The sequence below is a fragment of the Canis lupus genome, chromosome 4 (assembly GCF_011100685.1).
Source record: "Canis lupus familiaris isolate Mischka breed German Shepherd chromosome 4, alternate assembly UU_Cfam_GSD_1.0, whole genome shotgun sequence".
In the NCBI taxonomy this organism is placed as follows: domain Eukaryota; kingdom Metazoa; phylum Chordata; class Mammalia; order Carnivora; family Canidae; genus Canis; species Canis lupus.
In genome coordinates this window covers 72,220,696-72,245,790 of record NC_049225.1, presented here as the reverse complement: position 1 = coordinate 72,245,790, position 25,095 = coordinate 72,220,696, and the positions used below count along the sequence as shown (strand labels likewise).

Below are 25,095 nucleotides of genomic sequence, written 5' to 3'. Positions count from 1 at the left end.
GAAAAATCGATGAGGTGATAGGTGCTACTGTTATATTATCCACTTAACAGATGAAGAATTTGAAACATTTTTTGAGACTAGTTCATTTTTTTTTTTTGAGACTAGTTCATTTTTAAAAAAGATTTTATTTATTCATGACAGACACACAGAGAGAGGCAGAGACACAGGCAGAGGGAGAAGCAGGCTCCATGCAGGGAGCCCAACGTGGGACTTGATCCCGAAACTCCAGGAGCAAGCTGAGTCAAAGGCAGACTCTCAACAACTAAGCCACCCAGGCATCCCTAAACAATTCATTAAAGTTACATTATCAGAATCATGATTTGAACCCAGACATTCTAGTTCTGGAACTCATTTGCTTAATGCTATGCTATTCTGCCTCTCAAGTATTTAATTCACAAATAATTTTACTTTGCTCCAAGAAAATCAAAGTTCCTCTGGAATACTTTACATTTTATTATGAAGTTGTTTCAAACAGGGCGCCTGTCTAGCTTAGTTGGTAGAACATGCACCTCTTTATATCATGGTCATGAGTTCAAGTCCCACATTGAATGAAGAGCCTCTATTTGAAAAAGAAATATAGGAAAGCCTGGGTGGCTCAGCGGTTTGGCGCCTGCCTTTGGCTCAGGAGGTGATCCCGCATTGGGAATCCCTGCGTGGAGGCTGCTTCTCCCTTTACCTGTGTCTCCGCCTCTCTCTCTGTCTCTCATGAATAAATAAATAGAATCTTAAAAATAATAATAAACATGTCTCATAAAGACAAAACCAGAGAAAAATAGTTTAATGTACAAGTCTCCACTAGTGCAATTACATTGTCTCTATTTTTTTTAAATCAAAAGCAGATACATCTTGTGATTTTTCTATAACCATAATTATCTACTACTGGCTGATGATATATATCTTCCACTTTATATTTTTCTACAGTATTTTGTAGCTTAAAATTTTATATATCTATAATGAAATCTTCTCAACAAATGGTGCTGGAACTATTAGACATCCATGTGCAAAAAAAAAAAAAAAAAAAAAAGAATCTAGACCTAGGCCTGTCATAAAAATTAACTCAACATGGATCACTGGCCTAAATATAAAACACAAAGCTGTAAAACTCCTTGAAGATAACGTAGGAGAAAATTTAGATTTTCTTAGGTAGAGCAATGACTTTTTAGATACAACACCAGAGGCATGATCCATGACACAAATAATATAAACTGCCTTTCATTACAATTGAGCCAAAGGCAGACGCCCAACCGCCGAGCCACCCAGGATCCCCACCTTTCATTACAGTTGAAAACTTTTGCTTTGCAAAAGACAATGTCAAGAGAATGAGATGACAAGCCATAGACTAGGAGAAGATATCTGCAAAATACATCTGATAAAGGACTGTAAACCAAAATATACAAAGAACTCTTAAAAAATCCAACAATAAGAAAACAATCTGACTAAAAAATGAGACCTTAACAGATACCTCGCCAAAGAGGATATACAGATAGCAGTTAAGCATGTAAAAAGACACTCCACATCATATGTCCTCAGGGAAAATGCAAATTAAAACAATAAGGTACCACTACATACCTATTAGAAGGGCAAGCATCTGGAACACTAACAGTACCAAACTCTCATTCATTGCCAGTGAAAATGTAAAATGGCACAGTCACTTTAAAAGAATGGGTGACGGGCACTGGGGGTTATTCTGTATGTTAGTAAATTGAACACCAATAAAAAATAAATTAAAAAAAATAAATAAAAGTTTGGCAGTTTCTTATGAAAATAAACATACTCTTACTACATTATCCAGAAACCATGCTCCTTAATAATTATCTACAGGGGTTGAAAGTTATGTCCACATAAAAGTTGCATAGGATGTTCATAGCAGCTTTGTTCATAATTGCTAAAATTTAGAGGCAACCAAGACATCCTTCAGTAGGTGAAGTGGGGTAAGTAAACTGTAGTGCATCCAGACAATGGATATTAAATGATGCTAAAAAGAAATAAGCTATTAAGTCATGAAAAGACACAGAGGAAACATATATTACTAAGTGAAAGAAGGTGATCTGAAAAAGGCTACATTCTGTACAATTCCAGCTGTATGTCATTCCAGAAAAGGCAAAATTAGGTAGATAGAAAAAATACCAGTAACTGGTAGGAGTTGAGAGGAAAAGATACGCATAGCATAATGATGATACCATAATGAATTCATGTCATTATACACTTGTCACAAACCATACAATGTACAATACCATGAGTGAACCCTAAACTATGGACTTTGAGTCATCATGATGTATTAATGTAGGTTCATCAATGGTAAAAAAAAAAAAAAAGTATCACTATGGTGTGGGATATTGATAATGGGGAAAGCTATGCTTGTGTAAGAGCAACATGATATGTGGGAAATTTCTGCACCTTCCTTTTGATCTTTTGTGACTATTAAACTGCTCTAAAAAAGTCTTAATGAAAAGAAAAATTATATTATCTCAAGTTCTCCCCTATAAATCCTTGACTAATGAGAAGCTGAAATAGCTAGGTGTAAGCTTGGGTAATGGTTTTCCTAATGATCTATACTCATAAAGTTCTACTTTACTACCAGAGGCCTGTTTATTTCTACTCAGAAAAGAGTGGCATTAATAACAACTTGGTTTTTTATTTTACGACTATTTATTTATTCATGAGAGACACAGAGAGAGAGAGAGGCAGAGACACAGGCAGAGGGAGAAGCAGGCTGCATGCAGGGAGACCAATGTGGGACTTGATCCTGGGATTCCAGGGTCAGGCCCTGGGCCCAAGGCAGGCGTTAAACTGCTGAGGCACGCAGGGATCCCCACAACTTTTTTTTCCTGAAGGCACAATGAATTGGCCTTATTGATTGGAGTTCACATTGGCTTTTGATTTTGAAGTTGGGTAATCTCTTAGGATGGAATCAAACTCTGTGTGGTCCCAAACTATAAAACATTCTGCATATAAGAAGAGTAGCTTTTATTTTCACAACTACTTTCTCTTATTCATTCATTTTCCCCCCATTCATTTAATAAATACTGAGTGGCCATCTAGCCATTGTGCTATGAAGGAAGAGTATACTAGATTACATGACTGGCCTAATTTAGTTGGAGGTCTATAAAGGCCTGTAAATGCTTGGAAGAGCACTAAAGTTTAATTTGAGTTCTGAAGGATGAGTAGGATTCAATGAAAGGCATGAGGATTGGTGAAGAGTCAGAGTTTTCAGGACATGGTGTTCTGAAGCTGCTCATAAAAAAAAATGAAGCTGCTCATAGAGCTGAAAGAAGACTGGTGTAGTGGAAAATTGAAAGCGATTATGTTTGAAAGGCTTTGGGGGCCATGTTAACAGTTTTGCATTTTATTTTATTTAATTATTTATTTTTAAATTTTTATTTATTTATGATAGTCACACACAGACACACAGAGAGAGAGGCAGAGACACAGGCAGAGGGAGAAGCAGGCTTCATGCACCTGGAGCCCGACGTGGGACTCAATCCCGGGTCTCCAGGATCGCGCCCTGGGCCAAAGGCAGGCGCTAAACTGCTGTGCCACCCAGGGATCCCGCATTTTATTTTAATTACAATGGAAAAAGTATTAGACTTGATAATTACTTAGGGTGTATAGCTAAAGCATGATTTGAGATCGGAGACTAAGGTAGTAGTCAGGCTAGTGAAAAACTATGAACATATTTTTATTCAGCAACATTTATTTGCGCTACCTATGGTTTTGCTAGAATTCACAAATATAAAGATAAATATTACCCCATTAGTTTGTAGCACAGGTGAGAAGTGTTGTAATGAAATTAGTACAAGCATGAAGTAAAAATATACTAAATATGTTTATAAGTTGCTTTGGGAACTCTTGCTGTGGGCTAGGAATCTTTATAAGATCATGACTGACAGCCAGAGGGAGGCTTAGGCTAAGAATACGAGCTTTAGAGCACTTTTTTATAGTAGTCTCCACCAGCATGGAGCCCTAATACAGGGCTTGAACTCATGACCCTGAGATCTAGAGCTGAGGTGAGATCAAGGGTCAGATACTTTAATCAACAGCCCAGTTACCCTTAGAGCATTTTTTTTGACAACCCTTTTAGTTACTCAGGTCTTTTTGGCTTCTGTGTGCTCTTCAGTCATGTAGTAAATACTATTTTTTTTATCCTTAAAATATACTCAAAAGTTGAAGAACTCTGAGGGTTTCTTCATAGACAAGGACAAACCACAAAGAAAGGGGGTTTGTTGGGTTTTCTTTAGAATTCTGTGGGGATTGTGTCACTTTGGCAGTATATGCACCTAAAAAATAAAGGATGTTCACAAAAAAAGTATGAGATTTTGCCATTTACAACAACATGAATGGACCTAGGGAGCGTTATGCTAAGTGAAATAAGTCAAAGAAAAACACTGTATGATTTTACTAATACGTAGAATCTAAGAGACACACACACACACACACACACACACACAAGCAAAAGGCAGAAACAAACTCATAAATACAGAGAACAAACTGACCGTCACCAGAGGGAGAAGGATGGGCAAAATGTGGGAAAGGGAGAGACGCAGGTTTCCAGTTACAGAATGAATAGGTCGTTGAACAAAAGGTATAGCGTTGGGAAGGAATCCAGTCAATAGTGCTGTAATAGTGTTGTATGGTGATAGATGGTAACTACACCTGTAGGCATAATAGATAGACTTGTTGAATCACTGCGTTGAATGTCTGAAACTAATGTAGTAGCACTGTGTCAACTGTACCTCAATACCAAACCCAACCCAACCCCTCTCTAGGTAGTACTAATACGCAGCCTAGATTGAGAAATATTGCCTGAGTGTTTCCAGAGGTTTACTTGTCCCTTGTAGGACCTGTGGGCTCATCCTCTCTTTCTCTTTTCTAAATGCTTATTATACCAATCATATATACTCATTGACTAAAATCTGGAGAAAGAAAGGGAAAGAGGGAGAAACATAAAAGAAAGAAAGCGCGAGAGAAAGAACAAGAAAGAAAGAAGGAAGAGAGAAAGGCGGTCGACCCAAACTACAGGTTTCCAGCGGGGAGGTGGGGTGGGGGGGGGCGGGGGGGGGGGGCGGGGTGGGGGGGTGGAGTTAGGTGATCTCCGTCGCGCTTATGCCCCGCCCGTCCGCTAGGGCGGCGCAGCTCCGGAGTTCCCCATCGCTCCGCGGAAGGCGACGCTCTTGGCCTCGGAGGCGGCGCAGGCTCCGCAAGGCGGTACTTCCGGTGTCGCCGCGGCTCTTCCGGGTCTGTCTGTGCTGCGGCTGCGGGCAGTCGCCCGGCGGGCGGGCGGCCGGCCATGGAGCGCCCGGGGCCCAGTGAAGGTGGGTTTCGTGGGGGCGATGCCAGGGAGGGAGAGAGGGTAGGGTCGGGGCCGCCATACTAACGAGGTCTCCTCCTCTTGCCGCAGTGACAGGTTCGGACGCGTCGGGGCCGGATCCGCAGCTGGCGGTCACCATGGGCTTCACCGGGTTCGGTGAGTGCCTGCCTTACGCTTAGCCTCGCCTGCTTTTGCAGAGGTTTTAAGAGCCCCGGGTGGAGAGAGGAGGCCCAGCTGTGTCACCCTGCGTCACCCCTCTAACGCACCTCCCGCTGTGCGAGTCCTGCTAGCGGAGCGCTGGCGTGCGCCTGGCGGTTGCCCGGTACTCTCTTCCCCAGCCTTTGGCTAATTCTTGCCGGTCGGTTGGGACCAGCCTTGTGGGAAAGATGGCTTTGTGGGCCAGGCGGTGGGCGGCGTCGGCTAGTGGAGGGAGATTTTGTGTCCTGAGACTGAGAGCGAGCCGTTGCCTGTGGTCTATAAGGAGATGGCCTTTCTGGCAACCAGTGGGCCGTCAAGTGATACATATTTTTTGAAGATTTTATTTGTTTACTCATGAGAGAGAGAGAGAGAGGGGCAGAGACACAGGCAGAGGGAGAAGCAGGCTCCCTGCAGGGAGCCCGACGCGGGACTCGATCCGGGGTCGCCTGGATCACACCCTGAGCTGAAGGCGGCGCTAAAGCGCTGAGCCTCCCAGGCTGCCCGGTTAAGTGATATATAACGGTTATTAAATCCTTTTTGATTCAAGTGCTTTTTTCCCCCGGAATTGTCTCTGGAGTCTCTGGAGAGTCTTGTTAAATGAGAGACAGTCCTCTTTCAGAGTAGTCCTCTTAAAACCTTATTCCCTGTAAGAAAGAAGGTAAATTGTCTTCCCGTTTCTCTTGGTTGTTGGATAGAACAAATATCAGACTCCTGTGTCCAGGTCCCTCGTTGGTGTTCATATATTCATTCATTCATTCGTTTTTTTTTTTTTTTTAAGATTTATTTATTTAATCATGAGATACATACAGAGAGAGATTGAGAGGCAGAGACACAGGCAGAGGGAGAAGCAGGCTCCATGCAGGGAGCCCGACGTGGGATTCGATACCGGGTCTCCAGGATCAGGCCCTGGGCTGAAGGCGGCACTAAACCGCTGAGCCACCCGGGCTGCCCCTATATACTCATTTATTATGGTGACGTCTTCCGCTACATTTTTACTCCCAGCTGGTCATGTTGACAAAAATACTATATGCTTATGTATTACTAGAGTATTTACTTTTGTTTCAGTTCTTTAAAATAGTTTCCTCCCTAATTTCAAAAGTAATGCATATTAATAGCAGAAAATCTGAAGAACACAATAGATGAGAAGGAAGTAGAATCATTAATAAGACTTAGGAGTTTGTTTTCCAGTCTTCTTTCCTGCTGTGTATTTATCAGGAAAGTTAAGATCATACGTACATACAATTTTATATTATTCTTTTTTTTTTTAATATTTTATTTATTATTTATTTATTTAAGTCACAGACAGAGAGAGAGAGAGGCAGAGACACAGGCAGAGAGAGAAGCAGGCTCCATGCACCAGGAGCCCGATGTGGGATTTGATCCCGGGTCTCCAGGATCGCGCCCTGGGCCAAAGGCAGGCGCCAAACTGCTGCGCCACCCAGGGATCCCTATTATTCTTAATTATATACTTTAATTCTTAATACTTTGAGGACGTCCCCATATTATAAAGTGCTCTTACAAAACGTGATTTTTAATGGCTGAATTTAAAAGAAGTGCCATAATTTTGGCCTGCATAGTTTCTGATTCAAACTCTTATTAGTAATACTAAATATCTTTATAAATAACCCTTTTGTTTCTCTTTGTAGGAGTTTTATCTATATTTCCATAGGGCAGATTTCTAAGGAGGGGACTATAATAAAAATATAAACAATAAAAAGTAACCTAAACATTGGGTATGTGTACTTTTTAATTTTTTAAAAAAGATTTTATTTATTTATTCATGAGAGACAGAGAGAGACACACACAGGCTGAGGGAGAAGCAGGCTCCATGCAGGGAGCCCGACATGGGACTCGATCCCGGGTCTCCAGGATCATGCCCTGGGCCGAAGGCAGGTGCTCAACCTCTGAGCCAGCCAGGCATCCCTATTTTTAAATTTTTTAAAATTTCTTTTTTAAGTAGGCTCCACACCTAGAATGGAGTCCAACCGAGGGCTTGAACTCATGACACTGAGATCAAGAATCATACACTTAACTGACTGAGCCACCCAGATGCTCCTGGGTATTTATTTTTTAAAACTAATTAATACATTTTATCATAATGCCCTTCAGAAAGGTGGTTTCATTTTGTCCCAAAGTCAACATTATGTAAAAATAAGATTTTTACCATATTCTTATAAATGTGAAGTAGACATTATTATTATTATTATTTTTAGTAGATATTATTATTAAACAAAAACAGTCCTTCTAAGGAGAATTACAGACCAATATCCCTGATGAACATGGATGCAAAAATTCTCAACAAGATACTGGCCAATAGGATCCAACAGTACATTAAAAAAATTATTCACATGACCAAGTAGGATTTATCCCTGGGACACAAGGCTGGTTCAACACCCGTAAAACAATCAATGTGATTCATCATATCAGCAAGAGAAAAACCAAGAACCATATGATCCTCTCATTGGATGCAGAAAAAGCATTTGACAAAATACAGCATCCATTCCTGATCAAAACTCTTCAGAGTGTAGGGATAGAGGGAACATTCCTCGACATCTTAAAAGCCATCTATGAAAAGCCCACAGCAAATATCATTCTCAATGGGGAAGCACTGGGAGCCTTTCCCCTAAGATCAGGAACAAGACAGGGATGTCCACTCTCACCACTGCTGTTCAACATAGTACTGGAAGTCCTAGCCTCAGCAATCAGACAACAAAAAGACATTAAAGGCATTCAAATTGGCAAAGAAGAAGTCAAACTCTCCCTCTTCGCCGATGACATGATACTCTACATAGAAAACCCAAAAGTCTCCACCCCAAGATTGCTAGAACTCATACAGCAATTCGGTAGCGTGGCAGGATACAAAATCAATGCCCAGAAGTCAGTGGCATTTCTATACACTAACAATGAGACTGAAGAAAGAGAAATTAAGGAATCAATCCCATTTACAATTGCACCCAAAAGCATAAGATACCTAGGAATAAACCTAACCAAAGATGTAAAGGATCTATACCCTCAAAACTATAGAACACTTCTGAAAGAAATTGAGGAAGACACAAAGAGATGGAAAAATATTCCATGCTCATGGATTGGCAGAATTAATATTGTGAAAATGTCAATGTTACCCAGGGCAATATACACGTTTAGTGCACTCCCTATCAAAATACCATGGACTTTCTTCAGAGAGTTAGAACAAATTATTTTAAGATTTGTGTGGAATCAGAAAAGACCCCGAATAGCCAGGGGAATTTTAAAAAAGAAAACCATATCTGGGGGCATCACAATGCCAGATTTCAGGTTGTACTACAAAGCTGTGGTATCAAGGCAGTGTGGTACTGGCACAAAAACAGACACATAGATCAGTGGAACAGAATAGAGAATCCAGAAGTGGACCCTGAACTTTATGGGCAACTAATATTCGATAAAGGAGGAAAGACTATCCATTGGAAGAAAGACAGTCTCTTCAATAAATGGTGCTGGGAAAATTGGACATCCACATGCAGAAGAATGAAACTAGACCACTCTCTTTCACCATACACAAAGATAAACTCAAAATGGATGAAAGATCTAAATGTGAGACAAGATTCCATCAAAATCCTAGAGAAGAACACGGGCAACACCCTTTTTGAACTCGGCCATAGTAACTTCTTGCAAGATACATCCACGAAGGCAAAAGAAACAAAAGCAAAAATGAACTATTGGGACTTCATCAAGATAAGAAGCTTTTGCACAGCAAAGGATACAGTCAACAAAACTAAAAGACAACCTACAGAATGGGAGAAGATATTTGCAAATGACCTATCAGATAAAGGGCTAGTTTCCAAGATCTATAAAGAACTTATTAAACTCAACACCAAAGAAACAAACAATCCAATCATGAAATGGGCAAAAGACATGAAGAGAAATCTCACAGAGGAAGACATAGACATGGCCAACATGCACATGAGAAAATGCTCTGCATCACTGGCCATCAGGGAAATACAAATCAAAACCACGATGAGATACCACCTCACACCAGTGAGAATGGGGAAAATTAACAAGGCAGGAAACAACAAATGTTGGAGAGGATGTGGAGAAAAGGGAACCCTCATACACTGTTGGTGGGAATGTGAACTGGTGCAGCCACTCTGGAAAACTGTGTGGAGGTTCCTCAAACAGTTAAAAATATACCTGCCCTACGACCCAGCAATTGCACTATTGGGGATTTACCCCAAAGATACAAATGCAATGAAACGCCGGGACACCTGCACCCCGATGTTTATAGCAGCAATGGCCACGATAGCCAAGCTGTGGAAGGAGCCTCGGTGTCCAACGAAAGATGAATGGATAAAGAAGATGTGGTTTATGTATACAATGGAATATTACTCAGCTATTAGAAATGACAAATACCCACCATTTGCTTCAACGTGGTTGGAACTGGAGGGTATTATGCTGAGTGAAGTAAGCCAGTCGGAGAAGGACAAACATTATATGTTCTCATTCGTTTGGGGAATATAAATAATAGTGAAAGGGAATATAAGGGAAGGGGGAAGAAATGTGTGGGAAATATCAGAAAGGGAGACAGAACGTAAAGACTGCTAACTCTCGGAAACGAACTAGGGGTGGTGGAAGGGGAGGAGGGCGGGGGGTGGGAGTGAATGGGTGACGGGCACTGGGGGTTACTCTGTATGTTAGTAAATTGAACACCAATAAAAAAAAAAAACAAAACAGTCCTTCTCACACTTCATACCTCCCTGACTTCACCTGTATCTGTTCTGCATCTTTGCTTTTTTTTTTTTTTTTAGTTTTTTATTTATTTATGATAGTCACAGAGAGAGAGAGAGAGAGGCAGAGACATAGGCAGAGGGAGAAGCAGGCTCCATTCACCGGGAGCCTGATGTGGGGTTCGATCCCGGGTCTCCAGGATCGTGCCCTGGGCCAAAGGCAGGCGCCAAACCGCTGCGCCACCCAGGGATCCCTGCATCTTTGCTTTTAAGGGCTTCTGTGATTAGATTGGATCAACTAGGAACAATCTATTTTATTTATTATTTATTTCTTTATTTTTTTTTTTTTAATTTTTTATTTATTTATGATAGTCACAGAGAGAGAGAGAGGCAGAGACACAGGCAGAGGGAGAAGCAGGCTCCATGCACTGGGAGCCCGACGTGGGATTCGATCGCGGGTCTCCAGGATCGTGCCCTGGGCCAAAGGCCGGCGCCAAACCGCTGCGCCACCCAGGGATTTCGGAACAATCTATTTTAAAGTCCATAATCTTAATTACGTCTATAAAGTCCCTTTTGGTCTATAACATATTCCCATGTTCCAGAGATTAGGGTATGAATATTCTCCATTCTGCCTTTGACCAGTGTTGTAGATTTAAGGAATAGAGTCCAGGTGAATTAGGTGAGGATGGGAAAGTTGGTTGGTTAATGATATGACTGTCATTAAAAATTCCCTGGGAAGTAATCTCTTCCGAGATATGTATGTTATAGCCATGCTATAAGTTAAACAGACTAAATGGTTATTAATTATTTAATAAGTGTTTATTGAGTATCTAAAGTTTGGCCAGCTTAGTGCAAGAAGATCACAGTATGCTACTTATTTCTGTTTAGGAAAAAAAGCTCGCACATTTGATTTGGAAGCAATGTTTGAACAAACACGAAGGACGGCTGTGGAAAGAAGTCGGAAAACACTGGGTAAGAAGTTCATTTGTGTGCTCTTTTATTGGTTTAAATGCTGTATACACCTTATACGAATATGATGGCAGTTATTATTTTTTAAGATTTTATTATTTATTAGAGCAAGCACAGTAGGGGGAGGGAGAAGGAGAAGCAGACTCTCCACTGAGTGGGGAGTCTGATGAATTCAGGGCTTGATCTTAGGACCCTAAGATCATGACCTGAGCTGAAGACAGATGCTTAACTGACTGAGGCACCCAGGTACTCCGACAGTTATTATAAGACTGAAAATTTGATAATAGTTAAAAGACCAAATATGCCGGTTTCTTTGGAAGCAGAGGTTATTACTGTTTTTTTTAACATGGTAATAGTTATATCTTAGCACAAGAAAATCTGAATATTAGGGTTTTTTTGAAGTGTGCTATGAACAAACAGGGATTCTAAATTAGTTTGTAAGAATCATAATAGCAGGGTGCCTGGGTGGCTCAGTCAGTTAAGCATCTGCCTTCAGCTCAGGGTCCTGGGATCAAGTCTTACATCAGGCCTCCTGCTCAGTGGGGTATCTGCTTCTCCCCCTGTTCCTCCCCTCTGCTTGTGCTCTCTCTCCATTCTCATCTTTCTCTCTCTCTCTCTCAAATAAATTAAAAAAAAGAAAAAGGAATCAGAATAGCAGTTTCTTTATTACCTCTTCTTTCACCTTTATCTGATTTTTGTTTTATTTTTTTCTTTTTCTGCTTACAGCGGAACCAGTATTTGGAATTTTTTTTTTTTTTTTTTTTTTTTTAGTATTTGGAATTTTTTTTTTTTTTTTTAATTTTTATTTATTTATGATAGTCACAGAGAGAGAGAGAGAGAGGCAGAGACACAGGCAGAGGGAGAAGCAGGCTCCATGCACCGGGAGCCTGACGTGGGATTCGATCCCGGGTCTCCAGGATCGCGCCCTGGGCCAAAGGCAGGCGCTAAACCGCTGCGCCACCCAGGGATCCCAGTATTTGGAATTTTTATAGAAAATTCAGACATACAGTGACTGTGACTGCTGCTGTTGAACATCTGCATTAATGAGTTGTATTAGACCTTTAATGATGGCCTTAATTTCCAGACTGTCTGGTTTGATACCAGGTGGTTGGCAATTCTGGGTACCACCTTATTGTCTTCTAAGTAGACTGACTCCTCTACTGCTTTCTTTGGATCTGATTCAGATCCTTCTTACACTGGAATGGGAAAGATAAATGTATCTTGGTAGAGCAAAAGGTGCTAAAAATCAGAGACAGGACTTCTGGAAAAATTTAAGTGAATGTTCTGGCTATTGGACTTTTTGGTTTATTTTTTATTATTTTTATTTATTTATTTTTAATAAGATTTTATTAGAGAGCGAGCATGAGCAAGAGGAGAGGCAGAGGGAGAGAGAAAGGGAGAAACAGACTCGCCACTAAGCAGGGAGCCTGATGCCCGGCTTCATCTTAGGCCCCTTGGATCATCACCTGAGCTGAAGTCAATTGCTTAACTGACTGAACCACTCACATGCTCCCTTTTTTTAAAATGATAAATTATATAGCAGTAATATCTATTATTTGGAAAGTGAGCTTGATGTGAAATTTTCTGGTCTTTGGAAGAATAAAGTTTTTTGTATGTGACAAGCCCACATACTATTTTTTTTTTTTAAGATTTTATTTATTTATTCATGATAGACATAGGAGGAGAGAAAGGCAGAGACACAGGCAGAGGGAGAAGCATGCTCCATGCAAGGAGCCTGATGTGGGACTCGATCCCAGGACTCCAGGATCATGCCCTGGGCCAAAGGCAGGCGCTAAATCGCTGAGCCACCCAGGGCCCCCCCCCCCCCATACTATTTTTTTAATAAGAATGGTCATTATCAACACATTTCAAACACATACAAAAGTATAGTAGAAATCTTTAAAAAAAAAAGTATAGTAATGAATTTCTATCACACAGATTTTAAGTATTGGAATAGGTCACAGCTGATGTTCTTTCTGTTTACTTTCTCAGATTTTTTTTTTTTTAAGATTTTATTTAATCATTAGAGACAGAGAGAGAGAGGAGAGAGAGAGGCACAGGCAGAGGGAGAAGCAGGCTCCATGCACGGAGCCCGACGCAGGACTCGATCCTGGGTCCCCAGGATCACGCCCCAGGCTGAGGGCGGCACTAAACCCCTGAGCCACCAGGGTTGCTCTCTCAGATTTTTTTGATAGAAATCTGAGACACATTATTTCATCCATAAATATTTTAGTATGTCTTTAAGAGATACCAATTGCTTTAAAAACCTAACTGAAATACCTTTACTGCACTTAAAAATATTAAACAATATCATCAGACAAGATAGACATTTTATTTAAGGCATACTTACAAATGCCTTAACCACTTAATTTCTAAACATTTTAGGGAATGCTTATCCTGTGACAGTATAACTTTCTTGTATTTACATCTTTCAGCTTGTGATAAACAAAACACTTGGAACAGATTGTCTGTTAATTAATTCACCTAATTAAGTGCATGGTTCCCTATACCATGCCTTGCAAGATAAGATCTCGATGTATACTTGAGAAGATTGAATTTAGAACTTAAATACTGCGTTTTAAAAAATAAATCCTGCTTCTTTGGGGAATGTTTTAAAATGGCCCTGTCTATTGTGTAGAGCTTGGGATTTAGAGTTGGATGACCTAGGTTTGAGGGTCAGCTGTGCATCTTAATAGAGATAATGGATGGACTTTCAAATTTCAGATCTTTAATTTCCTAGTCTGTTAGATGGAAGTGATAATAAGGAATTCCTTGGAAGGTTCTTGAAGGGATTAAGATGTTGGGCATAGTAAAGTACTTTAAAAATATCACTTTTAATTCCTATAGTTTTTCTTAGTAATGAACTTCTGCTTTTAACACCTAAGGGCTATTACAGTGAAGAGTTATTAGATTTTTAAAATTTGAAAAATCATCTCAAGACCAAGTTCTTCTGTGATGAATTAAATGTGTTGAACTTTCTTGATTATTATATCCTCGAGCTTGGACTGTTCTTTTTACCCCTTAACTAAACACATGAGTCTGAAGTTTCACTTACGTTTCATGAAAGTTTAAAAATTGCAATACGAGCATTACTTATCTCGTGATTGGATTGGAGTCTTTCTGGGGGCATTGGCATCAGATTTGAGGAAAATAACTGTGGTACCCCCCCCCTTTTTTTGAGATTTATTTATTTATTTATTTATTTATTTTTTAATAAATTTATTTTTTTTGGTGTTCAATTTACCAACATACAGAATAACACCCAGTGCTCATCCCGTCAAGTGCCCCCCTCAGTGCCTGTCACCCATTCACCCCCATCCCCCACCCTCCTCCCCTTCCACCACCCCTAGTTCGTTTCCCAGAGTTAGGAGTCTTTATGTTCTGTCAACCTTTCTGATATTTCCCACACATTTCTTCTCCCTTCCCTTCTATTCCCTTTCACTATTATTTATATTCCCCAAATGAATGAGAACATATAATGTTTGTCCTTCTCCGATTGACTTACTTCACTCAGCATAATACCCTCCAGTTCCATCCACATTGAAGCAAATGGTGGGTATTTGTCATTTCTAATAGCTGAGTAATATTCCATTGTATACATAAACCACATCTTCTTTATCCATTCAACTTTCGATGGACACCGAGGCTCCTTCCACAGTTTGGCTATTGTGGACATTGCTGCTAGAAACATCGGGGTGCAGATGTCCCGGCGTTTCATTGCATCTGTATCTTTGGGGTAAATCCCCAACAGTGCTATTGCTGGGTCGTAGGGCAGGTCTATTTTTAACTCTTTGAGGAACCTCCACACAGTTTTCCAAAGTGGCTGCACCATTTCACATTCCCACCAACAGTGTAAGAGGGTTCCCTTTTCTCGGCATCCTCTCCAACATTTGTGGTTTCCTGCCTTGTTAATCTTCCCCATTCTCACTGGTGTGAGGTGGTATCTCATTGTGGTTTTGATTTGTATTTCCCTGATGGCAAGTGATGCAGAGCATTTTCTCATGTGCATGTTGGCCATGTCTATGTCTTCCTCTGTGAGATTTCTCTTCATGTCTTTTGCCCATTTCATGATTGGATTGTTTGTTTCTTTGGTGTTGAGTTTAATAAGTTCTTTATAGATCTTGGAAACTAGCCCTTTATCTGATAGGTCATTTGCAAATATCTTCTCCCATTCTGTAGGTTGTCTTTGAGTTTTGTTGACTGTATCCTTTGCTGTGCAAAAGCTTCTTATCTTGATGAAGTCCCAATAGTTCATTTTTGCTTTTGTTTCTTTTGCCTTCGTGGATGTATCTTGCAAGAAGTTTCTGTGGCCGAGTTCAAAAAGGGTGTTGCCTGTGTTCTCCTCTAGGATTTTTAAGGAATCTTGTCTCACATTTAGATCTTTCATCCATTTTGAGTTTATCTTTGTGTATGGTGAAAGAGAGTGGTCTAGTTTCATTCTTCTGCATGTGGATGTCCAATTTTCCCAGCACCATTTATTGAAGAGACTGTCTTTCTTCCAATGGATAGTCTTTCCTCCTTTATTGAATATTAGTTGACCATAAAGTTCAGGGTCCACTTCTGGGTTCTCTATTCTGTTCCACTGATCTATGTGTCTGTTTTTGTGCTAGTACCACACTGTCTTGATGACCACAGCTTTGTAGTACAACCTGAAATCTGGCATTGTGATGTCCCCATATACGGTTTTCTTTTTTAAAATTCCCCTGGCTATTCGGGGTCTTTTCTGCTTCCACACAAATTTTAAAATAATTTGTTCTAACTCTCTGAAGAAAGTCCATGGTATTTTGATAGGGATTGCATTAAACGTGTAAATTGCCCTGGGTAACATTGACATTTTCACAATATTAATTCTTCCAATCCATGAGCATGGAATATTTTTCCATCTCTTTGTGTCTTCTTCAGTTTCTTTCAGAAGTGTTCTATAGTTTTTGAGATTCTTATTTATTAGAGAGAGCATGTGTGAGTGAGAGCTTGAGTAGGGGGAGGGGCAAAGGGAGAAGAGGCCTCCTCACTGAGGAGGGAGCCTGATGTGGGGCTCTATCCCAGGGCCCTGGGATCATGATCCAAGCCCAAAGTCCATGCTCAGTTCACCTATTGAGCCACCCAGGTGCCCCACTGTGGTTCCTTTTAATAGCAAATTTATGTATATGAATATGAACTGTTTTGATATGTAAATGCTCTAGTAGGATGAATTACTATAAAACCTCAGTAAAGTATGCCTTATGTTAAATGTCAGGAAATAATGTACAATTTTTTTAAGTTTTATTTTTCTGAATGCTCTAATAAAGTGTATAGGACATGTGAAAGACATAGGTCCTTTTTTTTTTTTTTTTTTTGAAGGGGTCCTGAGTTGATTTAAAATAATTTTTTTTTTGAGATTTTATTTATTTATTATGAGAGACACAGGGAGAGAGGCAGAGACACAGGCAGACGGATAGGCAGGCTCCATGCAGGGAGTCTGATGTGGGACTCGATCTCAGGTCTCCAGGATCAGGCCCTGGGCAGAAGGCAGACGCTCAACCCCGAGCCACCCGGGCGCTCCGACATAGGTCGTTTTTAGAGCTATAATACTATGAGAAGCTAAATGGGGAAGAAAAATTTCTTTTATTCAAATGCTTATTTTTGGTGTGCTTGAGTTTTATTTATCAAAAATTATTTGAGAGAGAGAGAGCATATGAGATAGAGTGACACGTGCATGGGGGCTTGGTGAGGGTGGGGGCGGAGAGGGAGTGCTCAATCCTGGGATCCTGAGTTCATGACCTGAGGTTTATTTTATTTTTATTTTTTTAAGATTTTGTTTATTCATGAGAGATACACAGAGAGAGGCAGAGACATAGGCAGAGGGAGAAGCAGGCTTCATGCAGGAAGCCTGATGTGGGACTGAATCCGGGATCACGCCTTGAGCCAAAGGCAGATGAGCCTCTCAGGTGTCCCATGACCTGAGGTTTAACTGACTGATCACCCAGGCACACCCAGGGGTGTGCTTTAGATTGGATTTATGAACCTTCTCTTTTGTTATGACAGGGAAAAACATCTTTGAAAAAACAGTTAAGATAGTATTTGAATATGATTTCAATGGACGATTTAGGGATTATGAAAAGAAAAACTGTCCCAGATTTTAGAAATTCGAAAAGCTTAAAGAAGTTTGTGTTTGTATATGCATGCATCTGAAATGGTCTTCCTCCCTGGTTAGATCCTACTTCATTCTTTTTTTTTTTTTTTTTTTTTTTTTTTTTTTTTCCTACTTCATTCTTTAAGGCCTCATACATATTTTACTTTTTCTAGGAATTTTTTGAAAACCTGTCTGGACATAATTGTTTCCTGTTTTTGTTTCCATAACACTAAAAAATACTATAAATTCTATCTTAATATTGTTCACATTTTGAGGATAAGAACCTTATTTTCACTTTTATACTTACAACTCCTGATAGAGCTCCTATATAGTAGTTACATCCCTGTATATTTAATGAAGAAATGTAACAAAAGTAACAAAAGCATTTAGCAGGTTTAAGTCCCATGAATAAAAAGGGGATCATGATTAGAAAACATTTTAGCTTACGTTTATAGTAATTTTATTTCCTTTACAATTTATCTTACATTTTATTTCTTCTTTTAAGTGATTAGTATAATGATGGGCTCTGAGATTTTCAGGTTCCAAGTTACATTCCTTTGAGTGCAGTTTGTGTGAATCAGCCCAGGTGGGACATGGTAGTTTTTTTTTTTTTTTAAAGATTTTTAAATTTTATTTACTCATGAGAGATACAGAGCGAGAGAGAGAGAGGCAGAGACACAGGCAGAGGGAGAAGCAGACTCCATGCAGGGAGCCCGATGCGGGACTCGATCCCGGATCTCCAGGATCACGCCGTGGCTGTGGGCTGCAGGCGGCGCTAAACCGCTGCACCACTGGGGCTGCCCATGACATGGTAGTTTTGGATAGTTTGCTGTTAACTAAGCAAAGATTGCATATGTATGGAGGAGCTTTCACAGAAATGGCTGTCCAAAAATTGGTAACTGTTTGAAAGTAGAGAACAATAAAATGAGGTGCTTGGAAGAATAAACTTAGGTATTGGATAGTAAGTTAGTTTATTTTGGTTAAGGGAAGATACAGAGCATTTTTACAGTACTTAGAGTGTACTTGGTTTCACATTTGGTGAAAATGGATGAAATAATACCCTTTGTCAGAAGGTTACCGACTATTAAAAATTTGGTTTTTGTCCTCAGTCAACAATGAGGAAGAAATTTTTTTCCCCCTCTAACATGTTTTAATCTTGCTTTTTATCTTTATCCCTTGCTTTAAGAAGCAGTAGGTGATGACAGGAACTGATTAGAAAATCCTGGCTAGTTTAAAAAAAGTTGAAATTTTATTATTTATTTGTTTTAAATTTTTAAAATTTATTTATTTATTTTTAAAATATTTCATTTATTTATTCATGAGGGACAGAGAGAGAGGCAGAGACACAGGCAGAGGGAGAAGCAGGCTTCACGCAAAGAGCCCCATGTGGGACTTGATCCCGGGACTCCAGGATCATGCCCCGGCCCAAAGGCAGGTGCTAAACCACTGAGCCACCCAGGGATCCCTACATTTTTAAAATTTAAATTCAATTTGCTAGCATATAGTGCAACACCCAGTGCTTATATCATCGTATAAAAGTTTAAATTTTATTTATTTTTATTTTAAAATATATTTTATTTATTTATTCATGAGACACACACACACATACACACACACACACAGGGCAGAGACACAGGCAGAGGGAGAAGCAGGCTTCATGCAGGGAGCCCGACATGGGACTCGATCCTGGGTCTCCAGGATCAGGCCCTGGGCTGAAGGTGGCACTAAACCGTTGAGCCACCCAGGCTGCCCAAAAGTTAAAATTTTAAATGAAAAAATTAGATGCTTCACTAAAGACAAGTAGTTTGAAGTATTTATCCTCTGGTGAGGATCAGGTAAGTGGCTCAATTTCCAGATAGTTTGGCCACAAGCATGCAGTAAAGGGCTGGGCTTTATAACCCCTTGGAAAGACAGGCAGGCAAATTATTACATAAGGTAGGTGGTGCTCATTGGGTAACTAAAAGAAAAATTCTTACATTTATTTGACAGAGAGTGTGCGAAAGTGTGTGCCTACAAGCAGGGGGAGTGGCTGAGGGAGAAGGATAAGCAGACTCCCTGCTGAGTAGGGAGCTGGATGTGGGGCTCCATCCCAGGACCCTGGGATCATGACCTGAGCCAAAGTCAGATGCCCAACTGACTGAGCCACCCAGGTGCCCCTCATTGGGTAATTTTAGTCTCTAAGAAAGTCTGGTCACATCTTGAAAAGATCCAGTTGTTGAGCCTCAGTTCACTGCTCTGGGACTTTGTAGCTTTGTTCTTAACTTTTCTATGGCATAGATGTCTCAAATGCAGAATGAGAATGATAGTACCTATGTCAACTGTATTGTATAATTGAAATTTGCTGAGAGAGTAGCACTTAATGGTTTCACTGAAAAAAGAAGGGTGAATATGTGGGGTGATGGATATGTTCTTTGATTCCATGGCAAGAGTCTTTTCATAAATTAGAGGTTTATTAAATCATTACATTGTACACTACAAATATTTTACAATTTTGTCAATTATACTTCAATAAAGCTAAAACAATAGTATCTACTTCAGAGGTTGTTTTGATGATTAAAGGAGTTAATTTATAGGCAGTGCTTAAAATAATATCTAGGGCATAGTAGGCTCCATGTAAGTATTAGCTGCTAGAATATTTGTTAAATTAAGGTTGTTATTAATATACTTTTGGTTACTTTCAAAGAAGTCCTAGAGGACCTAATTAAAAATAGGTCAAATAAGAAAAATTTAGTGTTGCACATGAAAACAACTCTGGAATGGGGCTCTTCAATCTTCTGAGTCCTGACATGAAGAACATTAAATTTTTCCCACTTTTTCTGTTTTGCTAGTTTTAGGATATTGACTTGTCTTTTTTTTTTTTTTTTAAAGATTTTATTTATTTATTCATGAGAGATACAGAGAGAGGCAGAGACATAGGCAGAGGGAGAAGCAGGCTCCATGCAAGGAGCCCAGTGTGGGACTCGAACCCAGGAACCTGGGATCACGTCCTGAGCCAAAGGGAGACGCTCAACCACTGAGCCACCCAGGCATCCCAGGATATTGACTTGTTTTAAAGTGACTGTCCTCATGACTCAAAAAAATTTTTTTTTAAAGATTTTATTTATTCATGAGAGACACAGAGAGAAGGCAGAGTCATAGCCAGGGGGAGAAGCAGGCTTCTTGCAGGGAGCCCAGTGTGGGACTTGAGCCTGGGACTCCAGGATCACCCCCTGAGCCAAAGGCAGATGCTCAACTGCTGAGCCACCCAGGCGTCTCATAACCCAGATTTTAAGTGAAGTTTTGTTTTATCCAGATGAGCTTCTCCTCACGCCGAGAGGATCCTATTTTGTATATCTTTTTTTTTAGACGTAAAATCTTTCTCATATGTTCCTCCAGATGACTTCTCACATCTTATTGACTAGTATTAGTGTGGAACATCAATTCCAAAAAACAGCCACTGGAAGAGCCATTGAGTTGACTTGGAATCAAGCTTAACCCTCTCTGGGCAGGGAACCAGCATCTACTGAAGTACTTGTTACTTATCTGGAGAAAACTGCGGTTTTTCTTAGCAAGGGCAAAAGAAAGAAATGGCTGTTGCACAGGAGGTTAATAATGTATGCCTAGGTATTGTTTACTAATTAAGGTCAGAAGTGCCCCAAGATGAGAGCCTAGGATGAAGTGTCCAAGTGTGATTTTACCCCCTAGCCTCCCCTCCTACCCTGGGGAATATGGAGGGATTGACTGGAGAATCAGGATGAGGGTAGGAGCCATGCAGGCCCACTCTTCTATTTGGACTTTATTTTCCTTATTTTAATTTTTTTTCAACCTCAGCATCAGAGTGCAGAATTGACTCCCAATCCACCTTAGCCCAGTGGGGAGCACAAAAAATATCAACACAAGCTAGAGCTATAGTGTTTGCCTTACCTCTTCCTGTAGAGTTTTAACTTCCCTATTTGAAATAAAAGTCTATCTAGTTGTCCAAATATATTTATCTCCTTATTTTTTTTTTTTGAGATTTTATTTATTAGATCATGAGCAGTGGGGGAGGGCTGAGGGAGAAGCAGATTCCTGGTGAGCAGGGAGCCTGATGTAGGACTTGATATGAGGACCCATTATCATGACCTGAGCTGAAGGCCTTTGCTGAGCCACCCAGGTGCCCATTATCTCCTGTTTATTATCCTCCATATTGTATCCACAAAAGACCCTAAAGAATACAACATTCCAATTAATTATGCCTTTTTTTTTTTTAATTTCTCTACAATAGTCACACACAGAGAGAGAGGCAGAGACACAGGCAGAGGGAGAAGCAGACTCCATGCACCAGGAGCCTGCCTCCCAGGGATCCCATTTTTTTTTTTAATTATGCCTTTTGATATTATTTAGGTGTATTTCTTTTATTATTAAGAAAAAGTGTTTTTTTTCAAAATTAATCATCTATTTATTTTTACATTTTTTAAAATTTAAATTAAATTTGCCAACATATAGTATAACACCCAGTGCTCATCCCATCAAGTGCCCTCCTCAGTGCCTGTGAACCTGTTATGAGGAAAAAATGTTAAAGATTATCTCAGGTTATTGAGGATGGTGACGGTTGAGAACCAAACTATTCATATAATTCATTTACTTCCTCTATGTCCCCCAATTGTAGAGTGACATTATCAGAGGAAAAAAGATTAAATTTCTTGGGATAATTTTTTTTTTGTCTCTCTGGGGTAAATAATTCAAGAAATTTGAAATATTCTCATGATTTTTGTAGAAGTCCCTGGCCACAAATCCAGTGTGGGAAAGTCAGAAATGAACAAAATTCTGAGTTTATAGTTTAAAACATTAAAAGTAAAAATGAAATTACCTAAAATCTTACCTTTGGATACTTTGTTTTTTACTTTTCACCTTCCATATCTTTTTATTTTTAAAATTTTTATTTGTTTTTCTAAGATTTTATTTTTAAGCAATCTCTGTACCCAACATGGGGTTCAAACCCATAACCCTGAGGTCAAGTCACATGCTGCACGGACTGAGCCAGTCAGGTGCCCCCTTAGTGCAATGTCATTCATGTACTATTCACATACTAATTTTGCTTAGCATATGTGTTATTTTCCTAAACAGATTTGTATATTTTCCATCACAATTTTTATTCACTATATTTTATGTTGATATGTAGTAGTTCAGTTATTTTCCCAATACTGACAAATTTTCAAGTCTAAATTGGAAATTTTTTTTGATCTTTTCAGAAGCAAGAGAAAAAGAAGAGGAAATGAACAGAGAGAAAGAATTAAGAAGGCAAAATGAAGATATTGAACCAACATCTTCAGGCGCACATGTAGTCAGAGACTGCTCTAAATCATCATCCAGGTGCTTGACTTTCTCAAAAAGATTCTTTTAAACTGTCATTCCCATTTAGGTATTTAGTTTTAGATAATTGAAATTGGTAGTTTTTGCAAAGAAAAAAAGGAGAGGATAATGACTGATTTTTTTCCAAGAAACTTAATTTTCTTTTTAAAGATCTCTAGTTCTAATTAGAGGTCAGCAAGTAAGCACTATCAGATTTTAGTTTTCTCAGAGATAGAAAGCTAACAGCAGCTTCTTTTGTTGGTCACCACAATTACTATACATTGGAACTATGGGAAGTCATCTTTAGTGGTCCTAGGAAGGGACACGGTGACGTTTTTACTTGGAGGGAGAGAGCCCATAATTAAAAAGAATTTTCTTGAAATTTTATAAACAATATACATTTTTAAATAAATAATAACATACCTTAGTTAAGGACTTTTGATGGCCCTTTTGCCAGTGGCTTTCATATATTCGAAAAAAATAACAGTAAAACATACAGGCAGGAGAAAACTGCTAAATGACTTTTCATTGAGGTATCTCGAAGTTTTGTAATTTTTGCATAATTTTAATTGCCTAAGGCTATGCATTTTTTGTGTGTGATTTTGATGTCTTTAAAATAAATAAATAAATGATTATTTCTTTCTCCACTTGAATTTGGACCCATAATTTATATGTATATTAATAAACTTACTAGATTTGATATTTTTTTCTCATTCTCTAGTTTCTTAAAAAATCTTACCTATATCATATTTCATTGTACTAACATTTTTTCATGTGTTTGGTCATATTTTAATGTTTTTAAGATCTATTTCTTAAGGAGATCCCTAGGTGGCTCGTCGGTTTAGTGCCCACCTTCAACCCAGGGCGTAATCCTGGAGTCTTGGGGTCGAGTCCCGCATCGGGCTCCCTGCATGGAGCCTGCTTCTCATTCTGCCTGTGTCTCTGCCTCTCTCTCTCTCTCTCTGTGTCTCTCATGAATAAATAAATAAAATCTTAAAAAAAAAAAAAAGATCTATTTCTTAGGCAATTATTTTCCCTCACATAGGAGATTATTATGCAATTCTGTTTTTCTAGATTTAATAAAAATTACTTTAATATTTTAAACGAGAAATTATTATGAAATATTTAAGACTTTCAAAGGATAATAAAGGACAGTACTCATTAGACAACTTAAGAAGTAAACTTTTACAGTGAACACTTCCTAGAACTGCCTTCCATTGTGTTATCCTCCCTTTTTTGCAGAAGTAACCAATTTTCTAAATGTAAATTTTTTTCACGTATCTCTTTATAATGTTATGATGTATTTCTGTATCCCTGAGACATATATAATATTATTTTGTATATATAAGACCTTTCTCTTTAAATGTCTAGTATAGCACTTAGTGTATTATATTCTATCATGTACTGTTCTTGTATAAGACTATGGACACTGAAGGTCAGGGATGTTATTCCCTTAATTGAACAAAAAGTTTTTGTTACAAAGTATGTCATACATATAAAACTTTAGATATCCTACATTTAAAGCAAACAGTGGATTAAATACCAATAGTGTAGGGCTTTACCAGTGTGAAGTTGTCTCTCTGCTTGTATTTCTCTCCTCCAGTTTGTTTATCCTTCCTTCTTCTTTTTGATTGTTTTTTTTTTTTAGATATAAGTGTATTCCTAAATAATGTTATTTTATATGATTTCTTATTTTATATTGAAGCTGTTAATGCTGTTGTGAGTGTACTTAAAAAAAAATCTTTTTTAAATTCAAGATTTTTTTGGGGGGGTGGGAGAAGGAGAAGCACAGGAAGAGGTAGAGAGTGAATCCTAAGCAGGCCCATGCCCAGCATGGAACTGACAATGGGGCTCGATCTCATGACCCTGAGATCATGACCTGAGTTGAAATCAAGAGTCGGGCATTTTACTGACTGAGTCACCTAGATGCTATGCCTACTCTACACACAACGTAGGAATTGAACTCGGGACCCTGAGAACAAGACTTGAGCAGAGATCAAGAGTCAGATGCTTAACCAACTGAATCACCCAGGTGCCCCACAGCAAGATATTTTTGAGATTCATTCATGTTGGCAAATGAGACTATAGTTCATTTATATTCAGTGCAGTTTGGTTTTCCTTTTAGGAATATACTGTTATTTTTCTAATTTCTAATCAATTTAGGGCTTTTTTCTATATTATCATAAAATACATTTTTAGTGACTGCCTTGTAGCCATCCTGTTTTTTGTTTTTTCCTAAGACTTTATATGTTTAATAGAGAGGGAGAGAGAGAGGGTATGTGTGTGGTGGACAGTGGTGAGGAGCAGAGGGAGAGAGAGAATCTCAAGCCGACTTCTTGCTGAGCATGGAGCCCAATGCAGACTCCATCTCATGACCCTGAGATCATGACCTGAGTGGAAACAAGAGTCAGATGTTTAACTGACTGAGCCACTTAGGCACCCCATCATCCTCTGTCTTATATGCACCAAAGCTTCCCTTCCTTTCTTCCTTCTTCCCT

General features: G+C 39.2%; 1 protein-coding gene across 2 annotated transcripts in view; it reads left to right on the top strand.

Annotated features, from left to right (window-relative positions):
- Positions 1–5,203: 5,203 nt before the first annotated feature.
- Positions 5,204–25,095, top strand: part of WDR70 (WD repeat domain 70) — a 296,044-nt gene continuing 276,152 nt past the window's right edge. The window contains exons 1-4 of one of the 2 annotated variants that reach the window (XM_038535279.1): positions 5,204–5,312; positions 5,399–5,464; positions 11,095–11,178; positions 22,498–22,618. In XM_038535279.1, coding sequence (XP_038391207.1) covers positions 5,288–5,312; positions 5,399–5,464; positions 11,095–11,178; positions 22,498–22,618 — 296 coding nt within the window. In that variant the 5' untranslated portion in view covers positions 5,204–5,287. The remainder of the gene's footprint in view (positions 5,313–5,398; positions 5,465–11,094; positions 11,179–22,497; positions 22,619–25,095) is intronic. The other variant, XM_038535280.1, reaches the window with a different exon arrangement.